Genomic DNA, 26,990 nt, shown 5'->3' on the forward strand with positions numbered 1-26,990 from the left:
ATTTTATTTCCTCCTGCAACTACTCACAAGGATACCCACCAAACACTGGTACCCCACACTCATTGGTCCTTCGAATAACCCCCGACATTAGGTCAAACGAGCAGGTTCAGGTTAGTTTAGAACTTGATCCCCCATCATTTGGTCCATTCGAGCAGGATCAGGTTAGATTAGAACTTGATCCCTCAACACCAGGAAAGATAGGAATATCATACCAAGTACACGCAGTCAGCAAAATAAATCAGATCAAAAATTGCAAATAAAAAATATCTTATGTATTTTTTTGTTACAACAACCGGTTAGGATTATAAAGTAAGATGTGTGTATTAGAGTAGATAAAAACTAAGCTCATCTCACAAAAAGGGTCGATAGGTGTGTGGAGAGAGTTATATCCACTAGGGCTCGGAATTTTTTAAAACCTGAAATTCGAATACTCGTTTAGTGATTTATTCGAATAGTAAAATTATTCGAATACTCGAATATCTAACGAATAATCGAGTATTCGAATATTCGAGTATTTGAATACTCGAGTATTCGAATATTCGAGTATTCGAATATTCGAATACCACACGAGAACCACACAGGGGGAAGTAAAGTGACAGGAGCGACCGGGTGCAGAAGAGGTTAAGCCCCGCGTGTCTGAAGAGCGAGTTTTCCGTGTGTTTTTGTTATTGTTTGTGAAGTTGACGGTAATTTTGAAGTTAGTTTGTTCCTGTTCCGCATTTAAAGTTGTACCGAGTGGAATAAAAGTTGGAAGCAGAAGAAAGAGTTTGATACTCGGCCATCCACGGTACAATATATTCGAACTAATATATATTCGAACCAAATATATTTACAAATATATCTACAATTGTGTGGTACAATGTTCTATTTTCCAAAGTAAATGTAAAAAACGAAAAAAAGTCGCCAAACTTTTCAAGAATTGGCCAAACTTCTTACTTTGTTTGAGAGACCTAAGCCTTTACATGAAAAAAATACCAAGACTTGCTAACTTTGCTAGACTATGTTCCACCAGTCCACCATAACTTTTATCGTCAACTGGTCCACTGTCAACGTGTAGAAGAAGGCCACAGCGTTCTTGAAGCAGTTCACAGGGAGGAAGACTTGATATAGATATCAGTTTGAATGAAGTTTTGTTCCTTAAAAATATGTTATGTACAAATAAAAATAAATAATTTTGTAAAACAATCTCTTTTTATTTCGAGGTTTATGAAAAAAAAACTTATACTTATACAAAAGTGACCCAAGCCACATTGAACGTCCTATTTAAAAAAAAATGGTTCAAATTACAAGGTGATTCAAAATTGGCGTCATTTCTTTTAAGGGGTAATAGGAGCTCACTTGGACGGTACGAGAACAATATTGAAATAATTTTTTTCAATTATTTCTAAAAGATATTAACAGTTGAAGATCAAATTTCAACTTTGTTAGTAAGCATTATTTAGAAATTGTTCCATGTTCAATTGGTAGCATATTGGAATACTTAAGCATTCAAAAAGAAAAATTACGATTTTGCTTCAAATTACGAAAATTTTTGATATCAAAAAAGTTCTCTTCTACAATTTTTTGATGAAAAATCACAGCGGAAATGATGTTTTCTGTCATTAACAGATAGGTACAGGTGGATAGCCCTTGTCAATAAAAACAATATGTTGTCAAACTGTGACTTACTTTGAATTTCCTTTCACGAATTTGCGGATATGCCCTTAGTTCAGCGGAAATGCTACAGTAACATAGCAGAAGCTGAAAGAACTCATGCCAACAAAGGGCAAGGAAAGTGGTTCCAGGAAGATTCCCAGGCACCAAATAAATACCGGCTACATTCCTACCACGTTTGTACGAGACACACAGCACAAGGAGATACAAATGGAGCACGAGTTAATTAACTGAATACGAGAGGCTACTTGTTAAGAGTGGCTAATAAGGAGATTACACAGGCACTAGCTTGCTTGGAGTTAACCATTCAAATGTTTAGTGTTGTATGGATTATTTATGTAAACACCAAACCCCGCAGAATTCGAGGTTATGAGACCAGGTTGACATTTCGAAAGTACGTTGCGCAGTCAACGAATGTTGTTGAATTTACCGTTTATCCTTGTCTACCTTATTGTCACTCTGTATAATTCCATGGTTACCGAAGTTTTAAATAACTACGAAGCCACAGGTATTTGCGCAATGTTAATTAGACAGATTACCTTGAAAAACATTGCTGCCGTATTTCTGATATAGTTTTTTGAAAATTTATCAGTTTTAATAACAATTAATTTCTTTTACTATTTTTTCTGTACTCCTGTAACAGCGCCAGACACCACCTCCAGAGGAATGACGCCCTTCTTGAATCACCCTGTATATGTACGGTATATCGAACACTAACCCAAATGCATATAATTGTTTTTAAGTGCCTTTAATAATCATGTAGTTAATCTTTAATAATTTAAACATTTTTTCTTACTGTTATTTCCATAAGAACAATTTTGGGCTTGAGACAATTTTGGGGTTGACAAGACACTTTTTTATTTGTAATAAAACAAGGAATTTAAAAAGTATTTGTAATAATTAAAAAATATTGTGGCGTAGCATTTTTTTCTTTAACATATTTGGAAGCGTGCACGCCACTGGCAAAAATTAACAAAATTATTTTATGCAAAACATGCGCTTTCCCTAGCTATGGATCGTATCGATTTCGTATTAAAAATTTCGTTAAAATATCTCCATGCGTTTTGAAGAAATTCATCATTTTGTATTTTTTTAAATGGGAATTTAATTCCCTGTAAATCACGAGCAAAGCATTATTCGGTGATCAGCGATATAGAAAGCGACGGTTATTTTTGGACCTAGAATAAGTTGTTAAAGTAATGCCCCTTCCTCATAAAACACCTTTGATAAGTGCTTCAAACTTATATAGATAGCATAATTTTTTGATGCAATTATCTGTTTAGATAAAAGAATCAAATGATTATTGCTTTATCATAAGTTAAGGTAAAAGTGAAATTAATGCAGTGAATGTTTGTGACGGTTGATTTGCAAAATGAAAGTGAAGAAAACTATATTAATTTTGATGGCAATCAGTTATGCAGGTAAATGTTCAATTTGAAAATGATTAACTGAAAATAATTCAACTACTTATTAGCAAATGCGTATGAAACTATCCAATGTGCGGATGTTTTGAAAAGTCACAGCTCAGCTGATGATAAATATTTAGAAGTAACTCAATTAAAAGGTGAGTAAATATAGCTATTCCTAGATACAAGGTGTATACAATTTTTGCTTCAAATGATTTGCCGTAAATAGAGTTTTGAATCACAGTCCAAAAATATAAATTTTATATCTTACTCAGTCACTCCACCTAGAAAGTGCAAAGATCCAAACATGTTTTCCGTAGCAAAAATTATTGCATATTTTGAGTGATTTAATTTTGTATTGTTCCATAGTTTTGGAAATTTTGTGTTAAAGAAAGAATAGTTTTCAAAAATATATAAACTAAGAAAGTATCAATGCATTTTAAATAAAAACTAGATGATACATTTTCGATTACAATCCACCTAGCTAGCACAACACGTCATCAAAAAATGTAGTTTTTGTACTGTGTAACTAAGCGATTTGTTTATCTTGTATTAGTGCTTATGAAACAAAATACTAGTTACACAATAGACTAATACTAGTACAAAATACTAAATATCAATGCATTTTAAATAAAAACTAGATGTTACATTTTCGATTACAATCCACCTAGCTAGCACAACACGTCATCAAAAAATGTAGTTTTTGTACTGTGTAACTAAGTGATTTGTTTATCTTGTATTAGTGCTTATGAAACAAAATACTAGTTTCTTTACATAAATCAAAGAAATAAAATCCCTCAGAAGTAAGTAAGTGCTAACTCAGAAGTGTATAACACGCTTCAACTGGCAAATACAGTAGCTTTATAATTCTATGATTTTATGAACATTTTGCTTCTGTCTACTAACTACTCCACTACAACCGTTTCAGGGTCCGCTGCTGCAACTCTAACAAACTGTATCGAGCAATGGCAAGTGGTGAAGATTTGTGAAGAAAGCCCACACACAAAGTGGATTAATTGCGATGTTTCTGCAACAACATCACGTGGAGACCCTTCTGGCTCAACACCATCCACGTATTGGCGCAGTAATACTTTACATCTACCTCTAAGCTTCAAACCTAGCACGAAAGCACCAAGTTACTTCAATGGTGATCTGGATGAAGAAAGTGACATATTCGGAGATAAATTTCAACTTGCCGTTGAGTCTTTAGATGAAGTTGCGTTGTTCAATTCGATAGGCCAATTATCAGAAGATGAGGAAGAAGGAGAAATCACAACACTGGAACCCGATACATCAACTTCAACATCGACTTCAACAACGCCAGCTTCAACAACAACCCCAACTCCGACAACATTGACGCCAATTTCTTCTACAGACTCAACTATCCCAACTTCACGGCTGCCCAGAACAACGCCGGAAACTTCAGGCTCTGAATCTTCATCCACTGTTTGGATTATGTTAGTGCTATATCTTGGATGGGGACTTTTAATTTTGTGATTGCATGTTTTCGCAGTGTGAGTGAAGGTCGTATTATTGATATAATACCTAAATAATAACATAAGTGAAAATATATAGTCGTGTGTGTTAAGATCATTCAACTTGACTCAGACCCTTAACGCGTGTTTCCAAACTTGTGGCATCAATATTTTAGAAATTTAAATTCATCTACGAAGAATTATTCTGACTGAACTAGAAAAATTGCAAGTTCAAAGTTGAAATATTCACTTATAACTCTCCATACTTGAGTATTCCCAAAGGCATTTGCCACCATTTTTTATGCCCAACAATGCGGTCATATAGTCAATAATCACACAAAACTGAATGTGCAGCTAAAAGGACGCGCTTAATTTTCCGCAAATGGTGTACAATAAATTGTTTAGGCCGTCAAATTGGGGTCAAATAATCCCGAAATGATGTGACCATTGAATGGTTGTCCTATATATGTGTATTATTCTTTGATTTATACCAGTTTTAATTAATCTGCTGTATTTCACAATATGGCCATCTGACTTTTTTTTTGGAAAAACTGCATAAATGGTTTGATATTTCGAAGCGCTTCACTACAATGTAAGTACCTATGTGAAGTTTTTTATTTGATAAGTTATGATTTTTCCCAGTTTGTTACATTTAGATCTAGACAACCTTCCACTCTGTTTTTTTAACAACTACTAGAACTATTTTTATTTCTTCAAAGAAATTAGGCAAATGAACAATTTTCGTTTCTGTTCATATTATTTTCAGTAAAGTAACGCTTAAAATGGCCCATTTTTTTAATTTTTGCCTCAAATATGACGCCTTTTTGATCATAGTGCAAGTGTTAGGGCTACACCACTTGTTCGTCCATCACTGAATGGATAATTAAAAACCGCTTCCTTCAAGTGGAACCTGATTAAGAAAATAGTAGCGATTTTCGCACAAAAGAAGAAATGTATAGGTACTCATTTGAAAGATGGAGGCACGACGATAGTTTCAAACATGATGTCACCTTTTTGCCCATACCTCAAGAGCAAATTGAGTTAGAAAACTCAATTTTACACCATTGCATATAGAATTAACTGGGCAGCAAAGCATCACTTTGAAAATATTGGCAGGTTTCACGCCAAAACGGATTTTAACGTGTTTTTCAGTTTTACGCAGTTTTGCCAAAATTAGATAGTCGGCTCAAACATACCGCCTTTCCGCTATCTTAAGAACAATGAGTTGCAGCGTTCCTGTATTCCCGACTGAATCTAATGTTTAGAGTGTCATTCACTAAGTAAAATTTGATTGAGGAAATAGCAAAAACTAAATATCACACATTTAACTACAATTGAAGGCGATCATTTCAGACGTGACGCCGTATTCTTGCTCATATCTCCGGAACAAATTGCACTGGAACGCTGATGGTTACATCACTACATAAAGAATTTATTTGCACATTTACACTGCAAAACGCATCATACTAAATATGGCGATTTCTAGAGCAGAAACGATACTTCAACGTGTTTTCTAGTTTTACAAGGTGTTGGTACCTACATTTCGTCAATCGGCTCAAAATGGCGGCTTTTTTGATCACATCTTAGGAAACGAATTAGCCGTTTCTTCACTCTAATATGTAAATTTAAATGTAATCCATTCACTACAAGACCAACTGAGTAAATGCATAAAAATGCTGCTGCTTTAAACACATTTATTTACTTGCCATTTAAATAAGAGCTAACAAAACGTACTTCTTATCTTTTGAGTAAATAATTTAGAGCTTGGAAGTCGATAAATTATTAAGATAAAGATCACAGAAAAAGTTTAATTACATAGATCTGTTGTAGATTAAAAACTACTTTTTATAAACACACTATAATGTAAAATAAATAATATGAAATCAATAATGGTAGTTTTCGATACAAGGGCGAAAAGTGCCGTTTCGAGTGTCGCACCCGAGATGAAGTCGCGGGTGTCAATCAGTCAGCAGTAGGGCACGATGTCGCGGAGCGGCGAGTACGTAATTCCATGAGTACGTGAATGCGTTACAACTCGAATTATGTACCATACTTTACCTACGACCGTACCTAATAACTTACTAAAACTGAACGAAAAATGTGTATATTTGTAAATATGTCAGTTTTGACAACAATTATAACGTTGACAGTAGGCCAGAATGACAAATTAAAACGTCATTATAAACAAATATTCATAAGCAAATATTACAAAAGTTACATTTTCCCGACAATGTTGTTTGTGGACAAAATATTGGACTTCTTGGTTTTAACCCATCAGACTCACTTTTCAGTAGGGTAAGTATTTTTAATACAAGATACAACGTTTATATTGTGATGAATGATGACAGGACTGTGCGTTTGGTTTGCCGTTCGTTTAGTTTACAATGCGTAAAATGGAACGTACTTAGATGGTATAAAGTGTGTTTTATACTCCTTTCAGTAGTGGTCGCAGGTAAAAAATATAATGACAGTGATACGTTCAATTTGTCACATTTACTTTTGCGCACATGTGCGTAAAAGTAAATCAATTGAACATTAAAGAAATGTGCTTCTTGATGATCATCGCTTCCGATCGGAAAAGGGCACTTTTAGATTTATTCGAATAAAAGCAAATTCAGCAAACGATATTGACTATGAGATTCAGCCAGGAATTCACAATGTTCAAGTTCGTTCTCGGCTTGATTTCTAAAGTATTGGGTAAGGCAAACCCAAAAAAATTACTAAGCAAATATGGACCAAACGAGGTAAAACGCTTTGAAAAACGAAGCAAAAGGAATGAATTTAGGACAAAGCATTGTACAGAATTTGAATAAAATTCCAGGTTACTATAAATACACTTGCCCTTCTTAAGTTATTGTTTCTAAGTTCTTACTTTCAGCACATAAATAGTAACAATTTATTTAATGTCGTTTTAAAAAAGTACTGTTCCCTACTTGTGCAGCGTTTATCGCTCTAGATTGTCACTAAATGTGATAATTATAGCGGTGAATAACTCCATATTTTTTCAAATGCTTATTCTCCATTAAAAATGTTTAAGCTGAACCAAACCGCAGGTTGTCGTTTTCTCGTAACGACTCCTTAGAATCGTAATTTTCTTCTCTTGTTTCGCCTCTAATTAAAATACCAGTCGTTAGGCAATTTCCGCAACATGTTCAGTTGCTCGACTGCTTTTATCTGCAGTAGAAAGTTGACTGCATTTTTGCGCTTTCCATTACATAGCATTGAATTGTGAACGTTTGCTTGAAGCAAGTAAATTAAAAAATATACTCACTTACCAAAAAAGCACAGCATAAACACAATGGTGTAAAGGCTGAGGAATATGGCTTTAACGTAGAATTTGTCAAAAATGTATTCAGGCTGGCCATAGATGGATGAGCCATTCCAGAATGTCGGTACTAAAGTTGAATTCCTCTCGATATATCCAATCGTGGATATTGGAGTCGAATTAACAGAAACAATGATGAGCGGGGATGAATATGGATCCAAAGTCATGATGGTCCTGAAGCGAAAAAACATTTTATAGAACGGTATTAGTTAGTACGCAATGGTTTATGGTACTGATGGTATAAAGATACAAAATATTGTTTGTAAATTCTATAGTCTTAGAACATGGGATGTCCAAAAAGTGTTACAAAACTAATCAAGCGAACATATAAACTGATTGGCAAAAAGAAATGAGCAAATCAAACAACCTCTTTTAGGAAATTTCGCAAACTTAATCAGAATAAAATATTTAACGTACTTTGCAAATTGAGCCGACTCTCCAACGGTAATTTCTAAATAATCAGAATTAATTTTACAATAAATTATACTTTCATCAATTTTAAATTATACATGGCAAAATATCTATGACATAAAAAACAACATTGAACTAGAAAACAAAAATTGATATGAAACAAATAAATTTCCTCATTTATACCATGCAATTGTATTACTCAATTGCCTCATCAAAATAGCCTTATTGAAGGATTAATGGCAACTTTAAAGTTTTCGCTGAGGTCTGGTTTTATTGTCTCATCATTTGATCTTAAAATAAATGTTTCTAAATTCTAATGCACACTGGAAAAAATGAGTCACTTGGGAACAACCTCGCTGTTGATTCAACATAATTTTCACATGTCATATATCAAAATATGAGTCTTATGAACAATAGATTAGAAAAACGGAGGTTATCTAAAAATTCTAACTAGGTATATCAAGATTATTTCAGCAGAACAGTGCAATTTCAATGAACACATGTTTTATTCGGATTTCTCTTTTTAACGTTTAAAATTATAACTGGTGTAGATACCAATAATCGGTTTAAAATACAAAGCTAATTCCCATTAGCTTTGTTTGTCCTGAAAAGTTAGGAAATTTGAAAGCAGTTAAAGGATTTAAATATAGACTGAAAATATAATCGAACAGGAAAAACTCTTTCCAGTGATTATTTTTGTAAGATCGCGAATTTGTATAGAATATTTCTATTTTGTAGTAATCCTAATTGTAGCTTATTTTCTGAACATTGTTTAAATCGCTATTAAAGTAATGAAAATTAAATTTAAAGGTTGGTTTTATAGTTTCACATCAAGACAAATCATAAGTTATCATTAAAACTAATCAGTCCGAAGAGTTGAAATCGACGAATGTTTCAAAATCTTGCAGTATTCCCTTTTTCAATTCATTGACCAAACTTGAGGTGTTTAGTTAATTAAGTTAAGTTAAATCAGCCTATTTTAATTTAAGATTTACGTGTTCAATTTCCCAAACTAAACCAAGCCAAAATGTATTAAACTATTACGATAAGATTAATCATTTTAGCAGTGACTTTTTTGCTAACTTTGACCCCTTTTCTATTTTTAGCGCAAATATAGCAAACTTATCTGGCGCCTTCAGCCCCATAGAAAAACCCTGAATAAAAATATTTAGGCTTATCCATTCAGCAAACAGATTTTTAGGGGTTTATTGGATCAGCTATGGTTCATTTTTCTATAGAAATGAAAACGTGGTCTGTACCCCTGACTGGAAAGAAGCTTGGATAATTATTTTGCATTTATTAGCAAGGAAATAAAATCCACAGCCTCCGACGCACTCAAGGCTTCAGCAAGTAATCGATTGCGCCTTTCTTTAGAAAGCGCTCGATGCAACTGCAAAAGTGTGAACTTCGGAGACAAAGAAAAAAACACTTTGCTGTGACTATTAAATTCCTTTTTAATATTTTTAGTTTTCAGTAAGCAATGCAGCCATAAAAATAGTACTGTTTAAATTGTATTCGCTTCAAACTTTCGTGAATTTTTCCCGTTTGTTTGCTGGCAAGGGATCAAGCTCAGAGCGCATATTTGCTTTTATTACAATAAATGCATCCATAAATCATTACGGTACAACAGGGTAACAAATTGAGTGGCATGTAGCATGACATTTCCATTTAGGTGTATTAGATGTGTGTTCCACTTGTCTTTCAAACGTCGGGCTATCTTGTTTCGAAAAAACTTTCGAATATTCGCTTGACAGACGTTGCCGAAGAAAATAACGAAAAATTGAATAAATCGATTCTGGATTCGAATGATGCAACGGTTATCTGAAATAAATCAAATCAAGGGGAACGCGTCTGAATCGACCGCATTACTACGGTTCTAAAACATAACTTACAATCAAATAATTTTTAATTTAGACGGCAATAATCGTAATTTAATTATAACTGTCTAACAATCTGTGTTTATTTTATGATTGGTGGTTACATCAGGAATTATATGTATAATATTGTTAGAGTATAATATTTTTTAGTTTAGATAATTTTAGTGTGGAAATATTCATGTTTTCCAAGAAACTGTATTTTTTTCTTTAATTTACATAATTGCCTTTGAATTGATTAGAAACCATTACTCAATATAACCAGTAGTATTTGTTTCTGTATTTTGAAGAATGTATAAGCTGATCTGTATGAAGAATGTATAAGCAGCAAATTATTTACATTTTCTATAAATATTCTATCCAAACTATTTTCGTAAGAAAATTTTACGATTTGTGCACAAAAACATACAAAATTTTGAACTTTGGCTTTAGATGGTTGGAAACATTATGAGCAAATTTCGTTGATCATCGAATATTAATAGAGTCCATCTGCTATAAAATGAATTTAGACCGAAAATGTTGTATATATAAAGCACAACTTTAACCCAGCCATTAATTTCGTTGAGGAAGTTAATAAAGTTAAATATTTCAATTTTATAGATCATAAAACTGACGAACTGATGCCTCACCGATCGAGAGTAAACATAATAACAAAACGGTTGCCTTTTTCCAATTTTGTTATTTTATTTATATGCCTTTGCCATAGGTCAAGCCGCTGAAGACTAAACAGAATATAAATCACTTAAATTCATTAACTACTTTCAGAGATATTTGATTTTCGTTGAAATTATCTTAATTGAAAAACATGCTTTTGGTTCAAATATTTAACAGTGTTTGTGTGCATTAATGTTTAATTATAGAAAAAAATTCACACACTTTTATTGCTTGGAGTCGCACTTATTCTACGTAATTTGAAGGAGTTCTAGCAAAAAGTTGATATTGCTATAAATAGAAGGAAAAACTAAACTAAACATGTGAAAACATCTATGTCAAAGTAAACACTCTAACAATTACGTAAACATATTAGACACATTAGCAGCATGTTCCGACTCAATTTTTCCAGTTCCCATCAAATTAAGCAAAAATATAAACAAAAAATGCGGTAGAATCAACAACACTTTGCTGCGGTGATCGTTTTCAACGCAGCAAAGTATGGGGACGAGCTCAATCAAGGAAGAAATTGTCAGAATAAAGTTTTAGAGATCACACTGAACTGAAAAAGCAGAAAGCAGAAAGCAAACATATTTACTGAAGTTGGGGTTAAAGGCCAATTGGGCTCAGACATTTGATGAAAATACAAAATGTACGCACAAAAGAAAAATGCACTAAAAAGTAGGTTTGAACTGTGATTCAATGGACTTTTTCATTTTTTTTATGAGATTGCAAATCCATATCCAAGCAGGTGGAAGGGCAAATGTGAACTATCCGCAGTGATCTAGGATTGTATATTCAAGTTGTGACCTTAACTTATGTTCCAGTTTCTCCCTTTCTAAAACACCTTTCTTAAGGAGGGTTCAATTTGGCAGGATAGCGACCGAAATTTGGCTCCTAAATTGTACCGTTGCCAGTAACTTTACTTTTTACTCGCAATCCAATTTGAACGTACTTCTTGTGCGTGCTGATTTATTTTTGCGTAATTGAATTTTCTAACAACTTGACAACATTTTTTTCTTCAGCCTAACAAAAACACCTTCAATTCATTCAACCAACTTTGATACCAAGTGTGATATTTTGAGCTAAAGGAACTATTCCTACCCCGAAATAAACGAATAATAAATGCTGGTAAATAAATGGTCAATTAGCTTTAACTCTCAACAAATAAACGAAGTTTAGCAATTAATGCTAACAAAAGTATTTGCAGTTTAAAAAAATCGGGTATTTTGTTTTGTGTATATTTAACTAGCTTTAATCCGATTCGAGCCATTTGCATCAAAAAACATCCGGCAAAAGCTAAGCGATTATTTGTATAAAGAGTAAATTTATTTTCAAACTGTATCCTCTTGATATGAGTAGGTGCTCGGTTTTTATTTCGTCGTTTCCACAATGTTGTTTTAAAAAAACTTTGTTAAATAAAGAATATTTTATCAATGAAAGCGGGCGAGTTAATCGCATTCCAGTTGGTTTGGAGTTTATAAATGTGTCCTGATGCATGGTCTACGTTTCAGATGGTGTACAAGGCATTAGAGCAAATATTTAGAATAAAATTACTTTCAAATAATATAGTCAATACTATGAAAAAGATACAAAAATCGTTTCTTGTAGCACTTAGACGTAATCTTTTATGTTTTTTGCATCAACTTTTGTCTGAATTGAAAAGGCTATTGTTGCTTGTTTTAGACCATTTTTATATTTTTGCGGTTAGAAGCAAATTTTAATTGTTTCCGATTAGTTTACTGAAAACATTTTTTTTATGAAAAAAAACTGTCCAGGAATAATTTGGTGAATCGTTAGGATCTAAGCCAAATGAAGATATAAATGCAACTAGAGTTTAACTTACAACTAACAAAATATCATATGTAGATTACTTGTTGAAATAAGTAGCTTCCATTAAATCCTTGATTTCCTTTCCTTATCCTTTAATAATCCTAAATTGATATCAAGTGTATGATTGATCAGTTAATTACAATTCGAAATGAATCTTTTAATATCTTTTGATAGATTCGCCACTTATGAATGAAGTTGAGTGAATTGAGTTATAAAAGTGAAATATTTAGCACAATTAATAATTAAGGAGATAATTTTTGTGGCTTAAACAGGCCAATAATTTTTGGATCTTCGGCAGTGTATTTAATCCTTTGATTGAATATTTTCGGACTCTAAAATGTCTTAATTTGTATTTGTTCATCGTTTTCAGTTTCATCGACTCGGCTATTACTAAGTAAAAAATAAAATACAGTGCATAATATATATTGAAGGTCTAAGTAGATTTATCTGTAAACGACGTATGAAGGTTTATCCCAGTTAAATATATGTTTATAATTATTGTTGTGTTATAAGTTCTTTGCATAAGGAACAAATAAATAAATCCTACAACAGTCGAACTAAAGAGGAATTAACAAACTAACTTTTGGCAAAATCAAATCCTAGCTTTTGTTTTAATCCAACTGATTACAGCGAAAAACAAACTTCGGAATCCTGTAATAACGAGTCTACCATCGAGCGTATATAATTTAGCCTAACTCTGAATGCCGTATTTCGTAAATCGACTGCAATTCTGCACTATTTGCACTTATTTGGGCCATTTGCGTTCAGTAAAAATCAACCAAAAGATCCAGGGAAATGTATTGGAAGTTTATATTTTATTGCGTTTTAAAAATTCCTTTTGTTTGGTTTATTCAAATGAATATCGTACATTAAAAGTTGTTTTAAAAATAACCTTTCTTAATCGTGAAAACCTTTTTTACCACAAGCTTTAGAAAAAAAGCTTCTGATGTTTTGCAACGTTTTAAAAGTACTTTGTTTTTTTTTATTACATTTTCCTGATAAAAGGCGATAAAAACCAATAACAATTTTTTCGGTTTGCAAAACAACAAGCAATCAAAAAATAGAAGAAATATAATAAACAACAATTGCTGATAAGTACAAGCCAATAAAAAAATCCCACTGGTCATGTCCTTCAGGAGTTCCAGAACCAGCAAAAAACAGTTGTTTGGAAGGGAACTTTAAGAAACTGCCGATTGAATTTCAACTTTTTCTTTAGGGTCCGTCCCAGACACATTTAACTTACTTTCCCTGTTACTTTTCATATCAGAGTTGGAGTAAGTATATAGAATTTGATGCAGCAAACCGGTAATTTCGAGTAAAGGAAACGTTAAATTACATGCGAAAATAGCTTTGCGTTTATGAAATATTGTGATTCGATCGAGTTTTCTGCTATTATAGCCGTTTTGCACGCGAATATTTGCATCGGCACATAAAAGAACAACAAAACAGAATTTCATAAATAATTTGAAGACGAAAGTTTCAATTATTGTATAAGTTTATGCAGAATATATGGACGACACAAAAATTATATGAACTTACAATTTCTAGCACCAACATGTGGAATTAATTTGGTACTGCGCAATTAAGTTATTTGATGTTTTTGAATAAGGAATATTTATTAACGATTGATTAGCGAGTTTATCCGCTGGACCTTTGCATAGGCAAATCAAATATTTAAATTAGCTGAAAGCCTCATTAATCTTCCTTACCAAACGCTTGAATAAATCGTCCGAGTTAACCCAATTAATTATCTTTTGATTGAACTTATTAAGGGTGTAAGTATATTTTATTTTTTTGTATATTAAAAATGTTGCATTTTGCTATAAAATTCTAGGAATATTTTCTGTTCCACTAATGTTTTTTGAAACTTAAAATTATAATCTGTTTCATTCAACACTCAAGTAATTTATCTTTCCACTCTAGTTTCGGGGAAAGGGGGGAATATAGTGCATTTTCTCAACAATACCATCTACGACTAGCAGTTGAAACAACAATGTACGGCAAGTATTTTACTATTATCAATCTCAAACCCATTTGAGACATCTAAGTTTTCTGCTGATTTTATTTCGTCCCTAACTTTGCCTGAGAGCTCCTTTCAAGATAGTTCTATTAGCTACGAACATGCAAATTCCGACTGCAGAAAACTTTAGAGTAGAAACGAAAATTGCGCTCCGTTTATTAAATATTGCGCCTGGATTGGTCGACTTTTCTGCTTCCATGATTTATTACAGTCCCTTTACAGTCACATAATGGTGAATAATGTGAATATTTTACGATGAATGCACCAAAAATCGGAACAGCTGCTGAAAAGAATTGATAAAAAATATATAAAATATATTTTAATAAATGTGAATATAAACGTGTGATCTTACAGTGTAGCTGTTAGAGTTAAGAACATTTTAGGCTAATGTGGGTTTCGTGCATACATTGGTGCATGATTGAATAACGTAAATGTTGGTTTATGTAAAATAAATTATTCTACCTCAAATGCTGATTCCGTCTCAGAGTTGCTAAGCACCGTCTGCAATTCCTGAATTATATATCGGCTCTTGAGTATTTAGCTAAATAGTACTTTAAAGCTCATTTGCTTGCCTCTTGAGACGAAACGGGCCAGTATGATTGAAGGATTTTGGTAAATATTGAAACTATTGTTGTTAAAATAACTTATTTGATTATTGAGGCTTTTGAAGACGTCGAGCAACAACAGAACACGTAGATTAGCGTGAGATTTATGTGCAAATAAGAGCACGATTTAAAAAGGCATTATGTATAGCAAGTGGCATTTTTCAATTTGGCAAATTGTGAGAAATTAATTGTCATTATTTTCAACAGTTCTTATAAAACATCTTATTGTATCAATTCTAATTTTCTTAACAATATTATTCCTTCAATTCATGCACCGATTTTGCATAAAATAAATTATTTAATTAAGCAGACAGAAGAACATCTTTGGATAATTTGGTAAATAAATTTAAAAAAATGAGTATTACTTGGTTTTACTTCTAGCCAAATTCACATGTGCCCTAACTGCTGAAAAGTTAATGATATTGTTGCTGCAGATATTTTCCATGCTAGTCACTTTGCTGTTGAATAATCTATTCGACTCTTAGTTTTTAACTTCATGCATTATTGGCGATCAAATAAAAGAAACTTTCTTAAATGGGTTTTAAAACTCCAGCTTTGAAATTCGCGCAAATTGGAGTCCTTGCTTAACAACTTCATCACGTTGGAAAACCGTATTTTGCTTTATGCCTCAATGAATAAATGTTTACCAACTTTAGCGGTTGAACCAATTTATTTTTTTAGCCCCCGAGCTTTTCTGAGACAACTTAAAATTATTGTTTATGAACATGGATTTTTAACCAATTACAGCAATAAAGAATAATACCATTTATTGAAATGCAAGAAGCGTTCTGAATTTAACTTTCCTAAGAATCGATTCAAATTCATTCAATTCAAAATAATTATTGTCGCGATGATGCCTGATGATGCGGTAAGTTTATCCAAAAAGGAAAGTGCTTTATTCTTGGACAAAAACGTTCAAACGTAAGAACTTCTGGAATAGGACAGATAAGCTAAATAGCAGCAAATGCAGATTTGGCGTTAAAATTAATCATAATTAATGAAATTAGCGGAACTAGTTTGATTTTAATGTGGTACAATGATTTGACTGAACTTGTGTCTATCTCTGTAGAACCGAAAAAGTTAATCAAAAATACATATTATTGAAATTTATAATTTTAGCTCGATCTCCTAAGTTCATAACTGTAAGTACAAAGCCCTTGGCAGAAGATAGGATACAATAGGACAAAAATGACACGGTATTCAAAACATGTTGTTAAGGGATTGTTCAATTTTCTATTTTAGTTAGTATTATTAGGAATTTATAACAAATTATAGTCCGAATAGATGTCAATGTTCTAAACCGATATCTGTTGAATATAATATGGAAATCGAGTTATTTTGAAGGACCTCATATTTTTCCAGAAACCTGAGCGCAACAGTTATTTTAAGCTCCAAAATGAGCCCTAATCTTCGCAAAATTCGCAAGAGAAAAGTCTAGATGTTTAATCACAAGCTTGTTTAAATTATCTGCTTTCGGATGATGAAAATCATATTAAAACGTAACATTTCGAGCGATTTGAGTTCCCGAGTTTAGTTTGAAACTTTCAGTCAAATATGTCAACTTTTATCAAAAACCATGATGAATTATTATCAAAGCAGCCACAATTCAATCAATTAATTAAAATCACCAGTAAAAAATGCGACTCTCTTTCGAACTCTCTCTAAGAACTACAGAAAATGTAAATTTTTAATCATCGGGCCATCGGACAGAATCGACTATACCTATATTGAAACATTTTCTTAAAAAACTCAGTTCACCTTATTTCAGTTGTAAACCATGAACTTTTGAAGTTATAATCCAAAATCAAAACTTTACGTCAAGTAAAGTTTAGTCACTCATAAAATAAAACTTTATCTACGAAATAGAAAGGTTTTTCTAATCATGGAGCTCGGCATTTTATCAGCAATTCATTAAACTTTGTCACTTTCTCTTAGACGGCTGCTGTAAAAGAATACTTTCTACGTTATTCAACTATAAAAGTTTCCTTTACTTTTATACTATAAAATAGGCAATATTCACTTTTTTTAAGGAAAATTATCAGAAAAAAAATATATTAAGAGACAAAATACTATAAACCCTAATTTGAAAATGTGGCAATTCAGCCTAAGTGATTTACTCAATTTGGTCACGTACACAATTTATTTGAATTAAAACCGGAAAATTGCTTACCTACCCAATTTTATATAGAGCTTTGATTTATTAATCGAAATTTCATGCACGATTGTTAACAGGCAGTTTGCATTACAACTGATTTATTTTGTGCGCTAACTTTATTAATGAAGTTTATCGAACAATCTAATGCATCAACTAAACGTCTCTTTTATAACAGTTTTGCATAATTCAAATTAGCCTGTTTAGCAACAAAACAGGCGTTATGAATAAGCGAAATCCGCTAATTTCTTGCTATGTTTGAAATATTAATTCAGCAGCTTCACATGCATCAGCAGCAGCAGATATTACTTATTATGATGATAAATCTTCCAATGGATAACTTCTTCCTTTGTTAATTTAATGCCCGCAAATCCGAGCACTAGACACCTAATTTAGCTTGCTGTGTTTCATTCATTTGCGACTTTCCAACACAGCATTATTATTAAATTACTCGTCTGCACACTTCAGAAATATGAATATTTCCTTAAAATAGAGTGCAGCTGAATAGCAGGGCATCGCTTAATTAAGCGGAATCGACTTGCCATAAATATTCAAATTTCCGCTAATTTTGCAGGTAAATAATTCAACTATTCAACGAGATAAGTTGATATTAACTTCCCAAAATAGCGCTCTGTAATTAACGGGAAAACGTTGAAACGTAATATAATTAATAACAGTCTTATTGTATCAGAGTTTTAAATTTGAAATTAATGTATTAAAAATTTATTTTTAGGAAAAATTGTTGTGAAGTATTCAGGTTTTTACTAAGCTTCTTATATGTAAGAGCGTTTTCATGACTGTTAACGTAGCATCATTTTCTTCAGCAGATTTGAAAAATATTGATTAAGTCTTTTCACACTGGGATTTTACGTGAGTTAAACAAACCTGTTCTTTCCAATGTTTTCGGTTTTAACTACTTTCGTCTGCAGTCTGTCTGTCTGTGTTCTTTAACATTCATATGTGGTTTAATTTTTGTCTCACTTTACTCTCTTTATGGTTGTGAAATTAGTTTTTAATATAATTTACTGAGTTGCTGATCCACAGTCCTGTTAGATTTGTCACTTGATTTTCAAACACCGTTTCTTCTAGACTTTGATCTTTCATTGTTGCCTTCAAGTAGTTGGTCTTTAAAAATTTGTTTCGCTTTTATAGTTTTTTATTTTTTTCTTGCAGCTGTTAATTTCAACCCTTTCTTTAAGCTGTTTTGCCCTTTTCGTTGGATGTCTGTCTGTTTTAGTTATTTAATTCAATCGCGACTTTCTTTTGAATTAATGTGAATGGAAGCCTTAGTTAAGTAAAAAAAACTGCTATCTTATGTAGGAAAGTGTTTTTGCTTCCAATTCAAATAACCATTCAATGTGTTCTTTTTTATTCCTTTATTAGTTAGTATTATTAGAATTAGTTCCTTTTGATCAATTAAGAAACCATTAACCTGTTAACTTAATTCTCATTTTTGCCAATATTTTATGATATCTTTTTAGTCGCCATATATTTTTACCCAGGCGTTTTATTTTTTATATAATATCAATACTTTAGACCAATACTTTAGAGAGCAATGAATTATTTAAAGTGAGTATTTGAAATAAAAAGAATAGGATTTCGAAATATCAAAATCGATAATAAATAAAACGATATAGCAAAAATATTTAAATAATCGATTGGAAATTAGTGTGAAAAACCTGGACGCCTGCAAAAAGCAAATATTTGTACTTGGAAATAACAAGGTTGTAACTGAATTTGCATGTTGCTTAATATTTCAGACATTCAATTCCTCGGAGCGTTTCCGAAGTTGATTTTACCAAATTCTGGCCGCTGATAGGCTTATACATTTCCAGAAAATCAAAAACGTTTTCCTCGTACTAATTAAAACGAATTCTGTAAATATTGCGACCTGAAACATTTTGTGTATTTGCTTAGCTTAAAATAGCTACAGTTTCAAAGTGAAAACTCTTTCAAATCTCCCAAGGAGTTTATAATTCTTAGAGAATGTTTCTCGCGTTCTCACTTCAGCAATTTAGTTAAGATTATGATATGCTTTACGCAACCGTTGGAAAACATTAAGTTTTAATGGAGAATGCTTTGTTAACAACCAAATTCCGATGGAAACATTCAGCATCAGTTGAATCTTATACAATCAACTGAAATAATTGATTTAAAGGGATAAACGATCTAAAATACATAGGAGTTTGACTAGTTACTTAAATATATTTTCTTGTGACCCAACTTGTCTTTTTAGGGGCGTTGCCATTATCGGTTTGTGGTAAATACCTATATTGAAACTTCCTCGGCAATAAATTCATCAAGTTCAATTCTCCTTTGGAAGTGTTTTAGCGCCGTTGGATGCCTGAAAAGCGGTCCCATCGATATTTTAAGCTCGAAATACCGTTTTCCATTTCCGTTAAAAGTTAGTTGCTCTTTCTTTTTGCATGTATGCCGCTAATTTCGCTTTGCTGACATACAGGCTTTTAGGGTAATTCGCTTCCTATTTGACGGAAGTGTCGTTGTTTACTCGGCAGGACTATAGAAACTGCAGGATACTGTGCATGTTCTGCCTCTCATCTGCATTGTTAATTTCATAGTTCGTTTGATGTTATGCTAAAGCTTTGTGTCTAACATATGATATCTTGGTGATCGTTCAAAAGCCCTACACGCTCTACTTAGTTTAATCACTATTTGATCATTGCTTGGTTTGAACATGAATTGGTAGGTCAGCAAGTACTGGCTTTAGTTTAAATTATATTCACAAAACTTAATTATTTCAGGGTTGCAAGTAGTCAAAACCATCCACTAAGTCAACTCCAACTCACTTGTTTCTTACTACGTTCCACTCAGTTTTAAGGTGTACTTGGATATAGCATTTTAGATAACTGAAGTAGCAAAAATTTAATAAAATCTTCCATTTGTAAGCAAGCGTTTTATTATTATTATTATTATTATGTGCGTCCAACACTCCAATTAAAGTGCAGTTTTTCAAATCGCTTTTTATACAACATTTTACAGAATGATCACATTCAGAGTTTTATCGGCAACTGTGGGGTCTCAAAATCGTTTTCCTCAACACGCAGAAATTTCAAACAACCATAACATTTTTGTATGCAAATTAAATCAGTGCCATAAATCGATATGAAAAGCACTATAAACGGTAAACTTTTCCTGGGTTCAATTTAAGCCAAAAAAATGTTTTTAAGGACTTTCAAAAAATCTACCCAAGCTCTGTAAGCTGAGAATAAAGGAATAATACAAATTAGTGTATTTACGCAGCAAAGAGGCCAATATGTAGCATATAAAATATCCATAGATTTATTGTTAATCTATTAATCTGTAGAAGTTAGTCAAACACAAGAGAATAATAACTATGATCCCATTCATGTTTACTCAATCGCTTTATTTGCCTGGACAGCGATGTAAATTTGATAAAACTGGACAGCCAAGCAAACGGTTTACCCTTTTTTGCATTCTCTACTGTATTTATTTGCTGAACTCATATAAATTTAAATCGCCATTTACAACACTAGACTGAATCATCAGCAGTTTTCGCATCCTGTATTTCTCATCATTTAAAATTTCTTATGTACATTCGAAATATACAAAACGCTGATACACAAATTTGCTTTCAATGGGCGAAAATGAGTAGAGTAAAGCAGACGAATAACTATGAGAATGGGAAAGAAAGGAATACACCTTAAAACAATTTCATTCTCAACCAAATATTATGTTTGTCTGGTTTTATTGCATTGAATTAGCGAGTTGCCTTGTTTTACATATTGGCTTTTTATTAGTTAGCCAATATGTACTTTCTTTTTTAGATTCTATTTTATATTCTCCAAGTATTAATTTTAATAGAAGAAAATTGTCTTTAGGAACCCACTCAATGGAACATGCATAAACTTTGCTGGCAAAAATTGGAATATAGAAATCTTAAACGTCAACATCATGGAAATATTTTTAATCATATTGAAGGAAAACATTATCTTAAGCTAAGGGTCTCTTAATTTGTCTGTAATTGTGTCCTCAAAACAATGAATGTACAGAAAGCAAACATATTTTGATAAATATATGAATTATAATATGAAATTATATCTTAGGTTTAGGCAAGGTTTAGCTCGCATCTAAAATGTTTTAAATGCAGATTTTTTTTAAATATTGTTGCCTTGCACTGCTGAAAAAACCGGAACTAAATAATTTAATTTGTAATTTTAAAACTAGTACCGCTTTGACGATTTAGTAAACTAAAATATCTGTATTCAAACAGGGAACAGAAAGAAATCAAATATTATTCCTTATATGTTGTGGTTGATTAGTGACTGTGATAATAATCAGTAATTAATTTTTCAATAGTGGGATTTTCGGTCAACGGATGGTGGCAAAATAAAACACTACTTTTTCATGGGCCAACGTTTCGACTTTATTCAAGTCATCCTCAGGGCTCTAAAATGGAAAACAGACGGGTTTTTAGCCTAGAGCCTGGTGGAGTTTCAACACTTAGTGTGTGACATGTTATACAATGACAAACACTAACAAAAAAAAATGAAAAAAACTTAAAACTCAACTTCACAACAGATTAAAAATTAAAACACGACCATCACAATATCCAGTTAAAATACTAAAAAATTAAATTAAAATTCACATTGGTTTAAATAAGTCAATCATGGTCAGTTCCGTCTCAAGAGAGTTTAGAATTACATAAAATAAAACGATCAGGCGGTCAAAACTATAAAACACACTCAAAACAAGAATCTCATGTCAATAAGATTTAAATTAAAAAAGAATAAAAAACAGTGAACAAAAGACGAAACTAAGTTGGTAAAAAAAAATTTCAAGTCTAAAAAGGCGCATAACAGCGATTGGTGATACAAAGAGCAAAAGTAGGTAGGCAATCATGAAGATACGTTCATTATGTAATCACTCACCTAGGGGCACGACTTAAACGGTAAAAATTGGTCCTAAGTTTAATAGTATTTTGGGTATTTAGTAATCTCATATGTCGATATTATTTAAGCAAAGAACAGACAACACTGAATAATATAATTGTCTATCTTTTCTGTAGTAATTTTATACATATACATATTGCTATAAAAAATTCAATAGCTCAAAAATCACTGAGAAATAATAGTCGAGAGTGGGCTGTCAAACCAGGATTAGGATTTTCAGTACACAAAAAACAGTGCAATATTTAGCGTTATATATTTTAAAACTCGAATGCAGAAAAAATACAGGTGAAATGGTTACTATTAGGGCTTAAATGTTTTCAACTAAACAGCTGAAAGCATCTACTTTTTCTGGTCTTTTCTGCTTTTTAACTGACTAATCACATTTATCAAAAGGATTACTCAGTTAGCTTTGAAAGCACCCTGGAAAAGAAATAAAATTTACTGTAGAACAATGTAAAAATAAAATGTAAATTACAATAAATAAGCTAAAATTATTTCGGAAAAATCCCAAATCTGAGTTTGATGAACCAATGATGTCATAAGTTATAATTATTTGAGAAGAAAATATGTTTGATACACAAAGTTATGGTTAATAATGGCTGCATGGTTGTCTAATTGTATTTTGGCTATCAAAAGTGTATTCGCTTTTCTTTTTCGAGAATGTAAATATTTGCAGAAATCAGGCACAATGCCTGCGAATAGGCCCGAAAATGCTTCCTAAACGTGCAAAAAATGATAATGGTTGCAATTGTTAACAAGTGTCAAAAACGCGCGTTTAAAAATTTTAAACACGAACACATTTTACCATAAACATCTGAGTTATTTCTACCTACTTCTGATTCGATCTCGAAATGGTAAAAAACGCAATAGAAGACTATTTTAGTTCAAGACGACTCCATAGTTCCCATGAAATAATCTTCTGAAGTTTGCTAAACTTTCATTAGTTTTTACTCGAGTTGTTAATCTGTTTAAAAGCAAATTTTATATTCAGACTCAAAACCAATTAAGGAACAAATTTTTAAAATTGTAAACTATAGCCCGTGCTTTACTGGATTACTGCCACTTACAAAAGCAATTGTTTCCCCCAATCGAAAATCTAGATCAAAATAGCACAAACCTAGACCGGACGTTTTTGACGAATTAATCCCTCAAGAATCGAACAATTGAATTATTTCGAGACTGAGTTCTACATTGCAGTAGAAAGTTAGTGTTATATGGATGACTTATTGGAACAGAAATACTCACCTTGAATACTAACCGATTCAAAAATTTCGCAATTAATCAGTAATTTCCAATTGTTTCATTACGTGTTAATAGCGCGCAAATCAACCTAAGGAAAAATTCCATATCTACAATAAAAACCCAATTTTCTCTTATTATTCGTATGAAAACTTTTGGCCTGACCTGCCAGCAAAATGATCCCAAAATAATTCAAGCTTGTTATCGTTTTTAAATTCGATACATTCAATGCCGATAAACAGGGACAATATCGCCTTTTGAAAGGTATAAAATATCAGATTTAGTATGTATTTCACCCACTCAAGCAGAATCCTTTTTAGCTGCGTGAAATCAAAGAAAAATTTAAATTTATTATTAAGAAAATCGAAGCACTGCAAGAAAATCTCCAATTAACAAAAAGAAATGCAGAAAGCAAACAAAGATAACACGCAAGTTGCTTCAAGCTTCACACAGGATTTATCATCTCAAACTACCCAAGCGAAAGAAATTCCCCAAGCAGCACTTTGAACATAAATAAAAGTCTTACGTGAAAACACATCAGAGATTGTCTAATCGCCCCTGTCTATGTCCCGGACCAACGTTTTCTCAACTATCACATTTCTTATAAGAATTTTCAAGTCTCGAAGTAAAATCAAAGTGCAATCTAAAATTTATCTATCAAAAGCACGTGGTGGCGCGTTCACTTTGCTGGACACTATATTGAGTTTCCCAACAGTTTTAGCTAAAGCGACACTTTGCGGTATTTGTCGTAGTTTAGAGCTGATCTTGAATTAGATCTATGACTCTGATTTGATAATGCGGGAAATTATTTAGTGGCACTAAATTGCGGTTTTTCTTGGTTTTTCTTTCTTTTCCGTTGAAAAACCTTAATTAGAAAAAACACATTGAACTATACGCAAGAGACAATTAACTTCCTCGGCACATTTTCAGCCTTTAGTGCAAGGTTTCTAGAAAGATTAATTACAGGCTCCTGGGTGGACTCTATAGAAGCTTAGTTTACAATTAGTCGGGTATCAAATTGTACACAAAAAACTTGAAATACCAAACCATACTTAGTCTCTTCTTAGTTTTTTCACTGCACAGAATCGTGGCATATTCATTATGCATTAATAATTGATTTTGAACAGTTTTTCAATTATTCTTGTCATGTCTGTTCGATCGCACAATTGTTAGTTTGATGGATTGTGCAGTAGGATTTAATGACGTCTTATTCTCGTTGTTAATCTTAATGCATTATGTTCTGTTGTTTGTATGTTTTGTTCAGCTTTATTGAATGCATTTGCCTTCAGTACGCATCCAGAAGCCAGCAAAGGTGTACACATTGTTTTGAGTATTTTGCCTTCTGAATTATTTTCACTCTTACGGTTTGTTAATAATTTATGAATTTTAATTTTTGATACACCTAGAAAATGATACAAAATTGCAACATTTACCGACCGTATCCAATAAAACATTTTCCACAAATTTCTAATTAAAAATACATTTTCTAAACGCCAAAGTAGAAAAAGACTACACGCGGACTTTGGTTTCATAAAGTATAAATATAACATGAGCGAGTAAGCATAAATTATAAATGCAGTCACATTAATCTGCTTAATTTATTTACGACTCGTGGGAGTTTTGATTCTGACTTTCCGCATTTATTCCAACTCCAGAAGTTTGGGAAGCAAAATAAAAAGCAAATAATTAATTATACAACATTGCAGACTCAACTGTGCGAGCACAGCAGAAAGCCAGTCTGGTTAAGGTTTTGTCTTTATAAATGAGAATTATGGAGGTTTGCCACCATGTACTTAGTCTACAGGTGGTCGGAATAGTATTCGTGCATTATAGTTTTTTTATACTTTCAGAACGACATCAACACACATTCAAAACACTCGACACATTTGCAAAATGTACGAAGGTTTCAAAATAATGTTAGCTGCATGCTTTGTATCAATTAGTTGCAACTTTATAATGACTCCAAAGTGAGATTTTCGCAACAGTAAATTCTCTAAGCATGTCTCTTGTGGCATTGTGGCGTTTCCGCAAACGGACCAATTAAATGAGGATAACGTTTCACTGCAGCATCAAATATTTACCAGGATTCAAATAGTTTACCTAATAATTTATTTAAACGAGTTAAGGTTTTTATTTGAATTGAATTAAATTTACACGTTAAAAAATTAAGTGTTGCAACTACTTAGGATAAATTCCTCTTTAACTTCGTATATTCCGAATGCGTTGTCTACTATATAAAACATACTCTAGTAAATTAACCAGCGATTATTATTATTAACCGATTATTTGATAAACGGCTTCACCAGACGATAAATTATTTACCAGGCAATTTCCGTAAAGTACTTCAAACATGCAAAGCGGTGGGATTTTTGTGAACATAATTTTAAGTATTAACCGGTAGGTAGATGTGTAATTAAAGCAGCAATGAATTCTAAATATATCAACCATTATACATGTAGAAACTTGCTAGAATTTAACTTTTGGGGGGGTTTGCTAAAGTTGTCCTATTAGCATTATAATATTTAAGAGATCATGTATTTGTGACGAAAAATTTATTTATAATAAGGAAATTAATCTGGCATAATAAAATTAAATGGTTATTTTTTTGAAGATTCTTAAGGAAAAGCTTTTTAGTGAAATTGGTATTAATTGAAACATTGGAGAGTTGACTAAATAATCCCATTACAAAATTGTGCTAGAAACAAAATCTATAAATATCGAAACAGAATAAGTACAGGAAGTTGAAAGAATAATAAAGAGATCATAAGGTTTATTAAAAGTTGATTGGAAATGATGTCTGAATGTTTCAATGGACAATTATTAGGAAATGACGTCTCAATTAGTCAGTCAGTATATCTCAAATTATTTACAATTTAACGAATTAAGCTTTCTTCGGATTTTCTTTTATTTTTCGAATTTTTTACATGCTACTTAAATTCGAGTGTTGGAAAGAATACTTGAAAAAAAACGTTTATAAGTTATTTATTCGGACGCACTTCGACAATAAAGGCATGATTTGTGTTACGAACAATTATTAAATAGGCAAAAATAGCTAATCTTGTTGGTGACAAGGTGCTGAGCTGGTTTGGTGCCTTAACTCCTTTGGCCTTGGATGAGAACCATGGGGTGTCCACAGAGTTCGGAGTTAGAAGGGTCTTCTATTTTCCTAAAGACCCAACGAACTTCTACTGGCGTTGGTTGCTTTCGTTTCCTTAAAATATATCTATAAATACTATAGCAAGTTGTACAGTACAGAATAATTGTCCAAAAACTGATTTTAGGAAAATCAATAGTAATTTCATTTAGGAATGTTTTCCGGGCTTTGAAGCCGTGGTCTATCGGAATTTCTTCCTGACGTTTCGTTCACAACTGCGGTGGACATTTTCAAAGGCGATGAGGCAGTGGGCGAAGTGAT

At 32.3% G+C, this 26,990-nt stretch overlaps 2 protein-coding genes across 3 annotated transcripts in view; one reads left to right on the forward strand and one right to left on the reverse strand.

Annotated features, from left to right (window-relative positions):
* The window catches only part of LOC109536956 (trissin receptor), a 93,871-nt gene that overhangs the window by 21,545 nt on the left and 45,336 nt on the right, over window positions 1-26,990 (reverse strand). For both annotated transcript variants that reach the window (XM_048663644.1, XM_048663645.1), the window contains exon 2: window positions 7,810-8,033. In XM_048663644.1, the coding sequence (XP_048519601.1) occupies window positions 7,810-8,026 (217 nt within the window). In that variant the 5' untranslated portion in view covers window positions 8,027-8,033. The remainder of the gene's footprint in view (window positions 1-7,809; window positions 8,034-26,990) is intronic.
* On the forward strand, window positions 2,922-5,320 carry LOC109546318. Its single transcript, XM_019917237.2, has 3 exons — window positions 2,922-3,074; window positions 3,128-3,217; window positions 3,988-5,320. The coding sequence occupies exons 1-3, from the start codon at window positions 3,026-3,028 to the stop codon at window positions 4,554-4,556; spliced, it is 708 nt and encodes a 235-aa protein (XP_019772796.1). The 5' UTR covers window positions 2,922-3,025; the 3' UTR covers window positions 4,557-5,320.

The sequence above is a fragment of the Dendroctonus ponderosae genome, unplaced genomic scaffold, assembly GCF_020466585.1.
Source record: "Dendroctonus ponderosae isolate FM_Combo_2020 unplaced genomic scaffold, Dpon_F_20191213v2 Dpon_F_20191213_2, whole genome shotgun sequence".
Lineage (NCBI taxonomy): Eukaryota > Metazoa > Arthropoda > Insecta > Coleoptera > Curculionidae > Dendroctonus > Dendroctonus ponderosae.